Source organism: Microtus ochrogaster, chromosome 1 (genome assembly GCF_000317375.1).
Source record: "Microtus ochrogaster isolate Prairie Vole_2 chromosome 1, MicOch1.0, whole genome shotgun sequence".
In the NCBI taxonomy this organism is placed as follows: Eukaryota; Metazoa; Chordata; class Mammalia; order Rodentia; family Cricetidae; genus Microtus; species Microtus ochrogaster.
This window is the reverse complement of record NC_022009.1, coordinates 37,714,875-37,727,060: the sequence shown is the minus strand read 5'-3', so window position 1 is coordinate 37,727,060 and position 12,186 is coordinate 37,714,875. Positions and strand designations below refer to the sequence as shown.

Genomic DNA, 12,186 nt, shown 5'->3' with positions numbered 1-12,186 from the left:
CATCCTCCTGAATATTAACCTTCATCAGGCGATGAAAGGAGACAGAGACAGAGACCCACATTGGAGCACCAGACTACAACCCCAAGGTCCAAATCAGGAGCAGAAGGAGAGAGAGCACAAGCAAGGAAATCAGGGCCATGAGGGGTGCATCCACACACTGAGACACTGAGACAATGGGGATAGTAGGGCCCTTTAAACAGACAACAATGACAAGGAAACACCCACTTCCCTATAGACAGAAGAGTTGCCAGGGAGAGTATGTGGAATGTGCCTAGGTGCTTGCCTGGTGTGGCAGTGCACACCTTTTAGTCCTAGCACTCAGGAAGCAGAGGCAGGAGGATGTGACCACATAAAGGCAGAACAAAGTGAGGGAGCACAGGGAGGAGGTGGTGAGTGGGGACAAGACCTGAACACACTAAGTAGCCTTTTACACTAAAGCCTTTCACATTGTTCCCATTGCTTCTGTTATCATGAGGATGCTTTGGAATGTCATTTTCTTTTTCTTTTTTTTCCAAACTTTTAATGTCCTTTTAATTCCTCAATGGCATATCAACCCTAACTGAGTTTCCAGTAATTAAAATTTTCATATTCAATATTTCATCTCTCATGAAACCATTTTAAGTACTTCTGAGTTATTTTAACTTGATATTTCTAAGCTATTAAATAACCCAAGACAGTGTTTTATTTTGATACGCTTGCTTGGACTCTTCCATCAGCAATGCTGTAGTCAGTGAGTATTTATCAGACTTTAGTTGCTGATAATGATGCTTTTCTTAAACAACTTATTATACGAGAGAAGGGTACCGTATGGCTTTTCACAAAGTAAATATTCCTTCGAATGCTGCTATGAGGACAAAATACAAAATGGCCATCTAAAACTATGCACTGTCCTGCAGTTATGAGTCAACCCACTTGAAATGATGGCTATAGACTTCTGTCAATACTAGTTGTGGGAAGCCGACGGACTTGATGGCTTGGTTATTAAGCAAAATCTTTCCACATCTTAGTTGTTCTGCTAGCTGTCTGTGGATGAGAGTGCAGAGGCGGTATAGTGTAGTGAGTGGTAAGACAAGAATTCCTGATGGACCCCTTCTATTTTTCTGTTAAATACTTGAGTAGGTCATGGGATAGGGATGAGACTAGGTTCGTTGTGGGATGCTGGAAGAGAAAAAAGACAAAGTTGGCTAACAGGGCATAAAGATGCTGGAATGCAGGCACACACTAGGGCAAAGGTGTGGCCAGACAAGAGGAAGGGCAGGTTTGCCAACAGTGCCTGCACAGTGTTTACTCACGGGACACTGTCTTCAAGCTAAGAGGACAACACATGGGACAAGGGGAGGTTCATGAACTCAAAGACCCAATGAGACTGACAAGCTGCCAACCCTGGAGTCAGAGAAAGGCAGCTGGAAGATCGGACTCAGACACCTGAAGTAGACAGGGAAGCAGCCCAGGCAGCGTGCACAAAAGGCCATTAGGAAATAAGGTGTTCTTCAAGAAATGGAGAGAGGCTGGGTGTGAAGACACACACCTTTAATCGCAGCTCTCAGGAGGTAGAGGTAGGTGGATCTCTGTGAGCCCTAGGTCAGCCAGAGTTACTGGGCTCTCAGAAACAAACAAACAAACAAACAAACAAAACAAAGAAAAAAAACAAAACAGAGACCAAGACTTTGATTGCATATGGCACATGTATATGTGAACACACAAACTAAAAATTAAAACGTGTGTAGATGTCTGCTGTCAAGCCTGAAGACCTAATTTTAATCCCCAGGACCCTCGCAGTGGAAGGAGATAAAGGACTCCAGAAAGTTGTCCTCTGACCTGAAAGAATCAAGGTCAAAAGTCTGCAATGGGGCTGGAAGTGTGGCTCATGGCACAATGCCTGCCTAGAATGGCCAACGTCCTTGGTTTCAGCATGGGAAATAAGGGTCACAGGAAGATTAATAAAGGCCTAAAATGAGAAAGGTTAGGAAATCATCATGACTCACATTATGAATTGCAAAGGAAAGAAAAACAGGTTGAAGGCTATGATATAGAATAAGTACACCTACCCATGGTACAGAAACAAGTAAAGAATATCTACTTGAATGTGGCCACTGGTGAAATAGCGCAATAGTGGCATGACTATTATACGTCTAACCAACTGACTGGATTTGGCCTGTCCTACAGGAGGGAATTCATAACTGGCAATGTTAAACTGGTCAAAAGGCCCTGACTAGGAAGATCACTGGCTGCTATGGGGAGCCTACTGTTGCTCTGCTAAATGGTCATGTTGACAGACTGACTTCCAAATATTTATGTTTGTACCCACAGGTTAATGCTGCTCTTAACCATGTTGAGAGACGCTTTTTGCAAAAGGGAGCAATTAATGAAGACTCTTTGCTGGGCAGCTGAGACTGTAAGAGCTCATCCCCAGATGGGAGACCTAGACCAACTGCCCCACACCTCCAAGGCTCAGGGAACCAGGCAGAAAAGGAGATGGAAGGAATTTAAGAGCTGGAGGATAGGGAGGAATGCTGTGAAATGTTGTCTTCTGGATATAATGTGTGTTGCACTGATGACCTCAATACAGCTGTGTCACCTGCAAACGATCAAGCCAGTCAAAAATCCAGCATGACAGGCCCACCTCTAGCAGAAGAGCTACTGGCTGCTGAGGGAGGGAGAATCGTTGTTCTTCGGGGATCTGACACAAGCGTGTTGCCCATGCTTCAGTAGATGGCTTCACCGACACTCATATATTCATACACACACACACACACACACACACACACACACACACACACACACACACAGAGAGAGGCAACATTAATTGGAGCCAGTGCCAAACAAATACAATAAAGATAAAGTTTGAATATAAGTGCTCACCTCTATTTCTGTAACTTTCTCAGAAGGATTATCAATTAAGAAACGTGCTAAAGTCCCAGGAGTTGTTCTGTAAGTTAGAATGATTGAGTTTTTCGGGTCCTGACACCACTGAATAAAGAGATCCCTTGAGAATCCACACTCAAGGTCAGGCTGGCTGGCAAGTACAACTTTGGGGCTTGGAACTCGAGCCAAGTCAGAAAGACCATGGCACAGAGAGAGATGGCGAAACTGAAATGGGTTATTTCTTTTGTCTTCAAAACATCTCATTAATTTATCACTCATCCATTCTACCTAAAACAAGGAGGAAAATGACAACAATTAGAAAATGCCATAGATGTGAGATATTTAACAATAATCAAATTTTAAGTCTTTTCCCCAACTAATTGATTAAATTTGTGCTATTTGGACAAGTAGCTAATAGGTTTTTTTCCCCATTAGATTCTCCCACTCCAGCTTTTAATCCTTAAACAAAGAAACAAACAAAAAGAAAAAAAAAACAATTTTGTTGACTGTGGTGGTGCATGCCTTTAAACACGACACTTGGGAGGCAGGAGCAGGCGGATCTGACTTTGAGGCCAGACTGGTCTAGAGAGCAAGTTCCAAGGCCAGGGATACACTGAGAATCTCTGTCTTGAAAAACAGTAACAATTTGCAGTGTTTCACTTATGTCGGCTTAAATCTTTCTGAGAAGAGAATGGTGTTCTAAATCAATATTGAACCCAGGTATCAATGCTTGGAGGGAAAAGAATTCATTTTAAGAATGATGAGGCCGGGTGATGGTGGTGCACGCTTTTATTCCCAGCACTCGGGAAGCAGAGGCAAGCAGATCTCTGTGAGTTCAAGGCTAGCCTGCTCTACAGAGTGAGTTCTAGAACAGGCTCCAAAGCTACAGAGAAACTCTGCCTCAGAAAAATAATTAATTAATTAATTAATTAATTAAATTCTAGCACTGATATTTTATTTTTACCCCCATTTTACAGATCAGAAAACCAAGAGTTAGAAAACAAGCAACTTCATCAACCTGTAAAATACAAACTTTAGGCTTAAATGAAATGTATGTGAAGAACACAGGATACTAAGCAGTTAACTTCAGCTGCTATTATTATCAATTGTAGAAAAATAATATCTGATGGGCAATTAAGACACTACACTTAACCTCTTTATTCAATGTCACACGAGAACAAACCTGTGATTTGGAAAACTCCACCACGTTATAACTGACATTATTCAGGAGTGCCAGTGAATAAACACCCAGCCCTGCATCTTTAGTTCTCCAAATCTGATCAAGAAGCTGAGCAAGCTCCAGAACTCGGCCTGCTGTGTCCACCGCTATGAGCACGTTTCCATCACCCCGAAGAGTTTCCAGGACATTTGCTTAAACAAGAACAGAAGATCCCTATAAAACAAGTGCTTTGTAACAAAATTGGACACAATTCCCCAGTGTCGTTTATAAAGATTGTATAAGTAGTTACTAGGACACATATAAAGAGTACTTGTTCACATCAACACAATTACCTTTGACTTGATTAAATGTATCTAAGAATAAAACACAGGATACATGTCTTGTATGCATGTATGTAGAATAAAACACAGAACATGTTCCCTTCCAAGAAGAAAAGCATCCTTAGAAATAGATGTCCTTGTTCTCAAAGTCAGCTTGAAGTGTTGGATAAAAGCAAACTCTACCTAGCAAACACACACACACACACACACACACACACACACACACGAACTGAGGAGCTTCTTAAAGTTAGTGAGTTGGTTAAGTAGACAGATGAGAGTGCTTGCCCCCATGTTTAAAAGTGGAACAGCTTTCCTGTTGCCATCACATATGGCTTATAAAAAATAACACAAAGCACAGCAGAAAGAGTCAAAGCAGAAGCACCTCAGCAAAATCAAGCTAACTCTATGGGAATAGAACAGACAGCACCCGCCAGCAGACCTTGTGCACTCTCATCCTCTCTTGGGTACCCTCCCACTGTTCTTTGGAGCTATATATATGCATGTTATACAAAGACCAGCGATTGCCTCCGAGAGCTATCCATGTGCTGAGTGGTCGAGGAAGCCAACGTTTAGAGAGAGAGCATCTTGACATGGTCATATTAGCATCTCTCAAAACCAAACCACATCAAACCAAACCAAACCAGACCAGACCAGACCAAGCCAAACCAACACCACAGGAGTTATGGGCCCAGCAAAACAGCTCAGTGGGTTAAGGTGCTTGTTGCCAAGCCTTCATCCTGAAGACCCAGATGGTGGGAGGAGACACCTCACTTCTATAAGTTGTCCTCTGACCTCTACATGCACTCTGTGGCGAGCATGCACATATACATACATACACTGTAAAAACTTAAAAGATATAATTAGAAAATTAATTATTAGAGTTAGCCAATCTCTTCCAACATAGCTAGACAGAATAATCAGGAATTGAACAGCTATCCCGACAGAATACTAGACATACGTACTCAGGAGCTGCTCGTCTCTCTGTTTCCTTCTAGGCTGTACATATGTAGCATTAAATGAATCTGTGATAAGTAGAGAGGGTCTGCTTAGCATTTCCAGGGAACATCCATTTAAGTGGCTATAACAAAGTTTAAAGAGGAAGAATACTGTCATTTCAAATGAACATTGATAGCTAACCTATTACAAAAGTACTGCTTTTCAAAGAACCCCAAACTATAAACATACGCATGCTTGATTTTATATGCACTGGTGTTTCGCCATGGCTGTTGGGTCCCCTGGTACTGGAGTTACAGATAGTTGTGAACTGCCACATGGGTGCTGGGTATTGAACCTGGGTCCTCTGGAAGAGCTCTCAACCACTGAGCCATCTCTCCAGCACCATGTATTTGATTTTAAAAAAAAATCTCATAAATTCAGAAAAGTTTGAGGAAACTAAAAATGTTCTAGAGGATCACTTAAAGACAAATGATATGATACATTGAACATATCCCTTTAAACACACAAATTTTCTTGTGTATCCATATATGCACTTAGAACATAGATATCTTATAGATATTCCTATATATTCATTTCTTTCTTCTGGATTCTTCCCATGACATTAATATTTTTCTTTCTAAACCCAACTTTTAGAATTGTAAAAACCTTCTGCCTGACATTTGATTTTAGAGGAATGGGCTGTATGCAGCCCAGGTGATGTCACAATATCTTGAGTAATTCCTAGTTTTACATGTATGTAAATCTTTGGCCAATTACTACAGTATCTTTATCGTTTTATAGTGTAGGTTACTGTTTTAAATCTGTATACAATCAAATTCAGCAGTCTTCTTTTGTAAGCACATCACCTTTGTGTGGGCAGGGCACAGCAACACTGCTTCCTTTTTCAGTTAACTCTAAATCCGCCTAAAATTTATTCTTGTACTTTCTAAAGTGGTTGAATTCATTCACCGTTTACTTATTTACATTTTCAACCTTCTCATCCACCCATGATTACAACTCTAAATTCAATCTGTTAGTCCTTACTGTTTAGACCTTAAGATGACTGTAATCTAACACAAAATAGCCATGGGTTTAATGTACAGTTGTAGCAAAGGAAGCCTGTAGGACAGTGAACACACTCACAAAATTTACAGTATTTTTCTGACTATCAAATGAATACTGTAAAATTATAACCATTATGTTCCCCTTTAAAGGAAATCTGTCATCAAGTATCATTAAATTAGATGGCAATTACTAACCAGCCTCCAAAGAAAAGAATCAAATGTTCTATCAAAAAGTCAAGATCATATAAAATATAATTTAATGTATAAAAAATTCACTTTCAACACCTCCAGGAAAATATCTGCATTATAGGATAGATACTGACATATAAAATTTAAAGCCCTTATGTCCTATAATGAACCTGTCAATCTACAATGAAAATACTCAGTACTTGACATTTTTAAATTGCTGTAGAGTTCTGATGAGAAACTAAAAAGTTGCTCCTGATTTTTCCTTCAGTGACTGGAACAGTGGTGGTGCTGCCTTCAGCGCTTGTCTAGATATACCTACATCTCCCTCTTGTGGTTGAAGTCAACGGCATACACGATTTCCTCTTCTCCATCTTTGACTATTTTCCATATTGTCCCTCCTATCATATGGCCAGCTGGCAGGGGTGTGATAGACAAACCATGTCCTTTGCCTACATAACAAAATAATGACAATACTCAGATTTTTTCACAATCCCAAGGACAGATGTATTTCTAAGTTATGTTAACAGCAACATGCTCATTGGCATATAATTCAGATGTTAAAATGCTTACAGCGAAAAGAAACCCCCTCTCATGTCTCCAGCTACTCTACTCCCTTAACAGAAACAATCACTTTTCTCATTTCATTGTGCGTAGCCCAGAGGTAATCTATCTGTGCTCACAAACACAAGGCTAGAGACTAGACTGAACAGCAGGCACACTATTACTCAGCTGTATGCTTTATTTGTAGCGCCATGGACTGAGCCCAGGGCCCCTTGTATACCAGACAAACACCACTACATTACATCCTCAGGACTAAGTTTTGATATTTGTACTGCACAGGTAATTGCCAAGTTGTTACCACCTCTGTTAACCTAACTGATGGAATAACAACTCAAACCTCATTATAATGAAGAATTTATCTACAGAAAAGCTAAACCCAAGCAAAACTATGAAGACCATACCACTAGTTGTCATTTTGTGGTTTAATCAGCATCAACTGCTGCTCTGTCACTTTTCTTGGGTGTTTTTTTTAATTTTTATTTTTTAGATAGGGTTTCACTATGTACAGCCCAGGCTGCCTGAACTTGCTATGTATCCTAGATGGGCCTTGAACTCAGGATCCTTCTCTTAGGCCTCCAAGAACTGTGATTACAGGCATGAGCACCACACTAGCTACTATGCCATGTTTTTAATGCTAGAGTTCATGTTTAAGAAAACCTGTAACAGGATTCCCTCTTGCAGATTTGATACTTGACATCATTATTAAGTAATACATTTTCTACCTATTTAATTTGCTTTAGTTATTACATTTAGGGCTCTGAGTCATTTTGTCTCCTGAACTTAACTGTAAGTTACGAGGATTCAGACATATTAGCTTTGTTCATTTTACATTGTTTCCTACCCAAATATGAGGACACCCAAGCCGTTAACATATCGCTAGTATTTAGTCTGAAATATTTTGAAATTCAAATGGAAATTTTAGGTAGAACGTGGTAGTCCCTCCCTTTCCCCCAATCAAGACAGGGTTCCTCTCTGTAGCCCTGGCTATCCTGGGACTCACTATGTAGACCAGGCTGGCCTCGAACATACAGAGATCTGCCTGCCTCTGCCTCCCGAGTGCCGGGATTAAAGGTGTTTGCCACCATCTCCCGGCAGAAAGTGCTAATTTTTATTCTCACCCCACAACGCCTATAATTTGTATAATATAACCCTCTCAGAAGGCAACTCACTCCACCACTCCAAACTGGGTAGGAGTGGCTAAGGGTGAATTCCTTGCCCAGCATTCTTGAGGCTCTGGGATGGATTCCAGCACTGTAAAAACTAAAAAACTCAAAACAAAAAGAACGAAAAAAGAAAACAGAACTTCCACTCCATTAGTCTACCAACTTACTACGTTACCTTTCAAGTTCACAATCTGAGAGAATTTTAGCTGCTGGATTTTATCAAAGGCTGCATCCACATCATCTAATGTAAAGAGGGTAAAATCTTCCGTATTGTGGCGAGACTAAAAAAAACACAATTCAAAGTTAAAAATGATCATGATGGAGCATAAACGCCTCTCTTGTTAACTGCTTCAATTACCTGATAGAGGTCATACATGAACATCTGCCCCATTTTGTAAACAGGAATGGTGGCATAGATGGCACAGTTCAGACCCAGCTTCCCCACAGCGAATGGGAGGGCGCCAAGGTGGAGTGGATCGGGGTGAGACAGGAGCACTGCATCAATCTGGTGAACATGCCTGTGAACACAACCAAGAGGGCAGCTCATCAGTTCTGAAGCAGAAAGGGCGGAACTGCCATCCTGATGCACCCATTTACCTTGGGTCTACACTGAGGCAGAAGAGCAAACCCAAGGCTAAGACAATGACCCCTGAGAATTGTAATTGAAAGCACAAGAGAAAATGAAGACGCCACATTTAAGTTGATCTTGGATGGGTACCACATTTGCTATTAAGTTTAAGAAGTCAGCTTGGAATCGAGAAGATTGTTAAAGGGACAAGACTTAAATGCTCAAATAGTTGTTACTGACTTTGCTTCAGTTTTCTAGCTTGGTGACAGTTGTCATAAATATCATTAACCACAAAAGTCCTCAGGATTAAAGGAGATTTTGGGGGGTCGGCCTTTAAGTTCTCCTTTTTTTATTTTATTAATAGTAATGCAGCAAATGTAAATGTCTTGTTTTTTTTTCTGACATATTTAGGTGGATATCATTCAAAGAATTAAGTTACAATAGTGACTAAAGCGACACAGAAAGTGAGGTAATGTCATTCGGGGACAGCTTTCACAGGGATGTATCAATTTTCTTCAGGTTTTGACAGATTCATGTTCTTTCCAAAAATTAAAGAGCACACTTTCTGTGGTCCACTAGCAAAGTAATAACAAAGCTTTACTGAATTTCAAAATCAAAACTTATCAGCCAATAAAATTTTGCAAATTACAATGGTTACAATGTAGCTTTCTGTTTTACATACTTACTATTAACTAAAATCACAACAATTACAAATTAGCTTTCTGCCATAAATAAAACTTTCTATAAATTAAAGAAATGACAGCAACAGTATATAACATTAGAATGACATTATAAAGTGTAAAGTTGAGGATCTAGTTTTGTTTTTTTTTGTTTGTTGTTTGTTTTTTTCAAGACAGGGTTTCTCTGTAGCTTTGGAGCCTGTCCTGGAACTAGCTCTGTAGATCAGGCTGGCCTTGAATGCAGAGATCCGCCTGCCTCTGCCTCCCAATGATTGGGATTAAAGGTGTGCGCCACCACCGCCCTGTTTTTTAAGTTGATTTAATAAAAGCTAGAACTACAAACTGTAACTTACTTCCTCAGGGAATCAATAATGTCCATAGAGAAGTGTTCATCCCAGCCACAGTCCAACAAAAACCTAAACTCATCAACCTGGAGAAGATAGCAAAGAGCAGACTCTTCTTGGACCCCGGAGAGGGTAGTTAATTTGATGATAGATGTCATCTTTCTGGTCCAGTAATGGTTACCTACAAGGTGCTTACAAATAAAAATATAAGTAAGCATAAAGCACAGTCCACGTAATAGGCAAATTATTTCAATTTTTCATGCGCAGAAATTCAAGAGTTTGATTAAAAGCTAGCATTTCCACCACAGCTATACTTAAAAGTACAACCTTGTTTTCAGAGACCTTCACACCCTCCCCAGGGTGGTTGTATAATAGGGGACTTTGGAATCACTGATCCAGATTTCAATCAACTCCTACATGATTCAGGGCAAATTAATTAACTTTTCCTCACCTAGGGATTCCAGTTAATAAAACATTAGCATTAATATACATATACAGAGGGTAGAGGATTCCAAATATGTGGAAATTATTTAGACCGTATTGCTCAGTATTAAGTGGTAGTAAATTAAGAACTCAGTCTTCAGGGCTAATCTGTTTTTTCTCTATCTAGCTCGATGACAGTCTTTTTCTCTATACAAGAGGTATTAAATACAGGGACTCTCTTGAGAATCTGATTAAAAACCATGGCTCCTCCTTTCTCCCACAATCCTCAACACACACACACACACGAAATGTATATACTCATAGAAACTCAAATAGTTTTCAGGAAGCTAATGTTGACAACACTTGTGCTGCATTGTAAGCAACTGAAAAACATCTTAAGGTTTGCAATTAATTCTCATAGTGTTTGTTTGCAATTCCCCAAACAAAACCTGACACAAAGTAGGCACTCAACACACACAACCCAATGCAATGTATGTGGGGATGCCTACCATATATTTTCAAGAAAGATTAATGAGTGTTGTGTTGTTGTAAACTGGTAAAAGCCAGTGAGATGGCTCAGCCGGTAATGTGGGGTCTACAGTTAACAGCTCCAGTTCTCTTTGGTTTATTTATTTTTTTTGAGACAAGGTCTCATATAATGTAGTTGGCCTCTCTATGTAGCAAAAGACGACTTTAAACGCCTCATCCTCCTACTTACCTCCCCAGTTCCCAAATACTAGGATCATAGGCCTGGGTAATCTACCTGACTAGACGTGACCCATCTGATGTATTAATTAGCAGAAGTACATAGTAGCTGTTCTAATAAGTTAAAATCTGAAATACTGATGTACTTATTTACTTACTTGAGGTATGAGAAATAAACACATACATTTTCTATTCTTTTGGTTTGTTTGTTTTCAAAATAGGGTCTTATTATGTAGCCCTGGCTGTCCTGGAACTCACTATATAGACCAGACTGGTCTTGAACTCATAGGGATCTACCTTCCTTTGCCTCAAGATTAAAGGCTTGCAGCACTATGGCTGGCTTAATTTTCAGTTCTCAGTGTTATTTAATTATAAACTCAAAACACAAAGTGCTTGCAGATATAACTGAATGAACTCCCATTAAAACTTTTCCAGAAAGACCAGAATTCAACATATGGAAAGTATCATGTAGGTCCTTAAGGTAAATACGTATTCTTATCAGACATTCATTACCTACTGATATCTCAGCCGAGACATGATAAAATACAAATTCAGAAAAGTTTTTTTAATAAATTAAAAAAAAAACAGTCTTGGCAATGTAATATAATTTACTTCTCTTTATAACCATGGTGTTTTAATTTCTGTCTTTCCCTAGGATCAGAAGGAGCACATGCTTTTTGTTTGTCTGTTTTTGAGACAAGTTCTTACTATGAAGTTTGGTCTTGAGTGGACTATATAATCCAAAAGGCCTCAGGTTCTTTATTCTGCCTCAGCCTCTCAAATGCTAGGATTCCAGGAATGTGCAATCATGACTGGCCCTAAATGTTCCATCTTAAAAAGGAAACATTGGGACTGAAGAAAGGACTCAGCAGTGAAGAGCACTTGCTGTTCTCATAGAGACCTGGGTTCAGTTCCCGGTACCCACACAGTGGTTCACAATCATCCATAACTCCAGTTCTAGAGGATCCAAAGCCCTAAACTCCAAAGGCACCAGACACATACGTGACACACATATATACAGATAAAACACTCACATATATTAAATAAAATAATAAATCTAAAAAAGAGAAACAATTGTAAGGAGTTAAATTTACTAAAGGGATAAAACATATAAATAAAACAATTTAAATTGGTTGTAAACTGCTTACATACACAGTGTAGAAAGTGAATTTTAGGCCGGGCGGTGGT

The 12,186-nt window shown here is 39.6% G+C and overlaps 1 protein-coding gene across 2 annotated transcripts in view; it reads right to left on the bottom strand.

Annotated features, from left to right (window-relative positions):
* The window catches only part of Cpsf2 (cleavage and polyadenylation specific factor 2), a 26,576-nt gene that overhangs the window by 11,132 nt on the left and 3,258 nt on the right, over nt 1-12,186 (bottom strand). The window contains exons 2-8 of one of the 2 annotated variants that reach the window (XM_005343471.3): nt 9,880-10,061; nt 8,637-8,796; nt 8,454-8,559; nt 6,874-7,003; nt 5,328-5,443; nt 4,049-4,236; nt 2,863-3,153 (exon numbers count right to left, since the gene is read on the bottom strand). In XM_005343471.3, the coding sequence (XP_005343528.1) occupies nt 2,863-3,153; nt 4,049-4,236; nt 5,328-5,443; nt 6,874-7,003; nt 8,454-8,559; nt 8,637-8,796; nt 9,880-10,028 (1,140 nt within the window). In that variant the 5' untranslated portion in view covers nt 10,029-10,061. The remainder of the gene's footprint in view (nt 1-2,862; nt 3,154-4,048; nt 4,237-5,327; nt 5,444-6,873; nt 7,004-8,453; nt 8,560-8,636; nt 8,797-9,879; nt 10,062-12,186) is intronic. The other variant, XM_005343472.3, reaches the window with a different exon arrangement.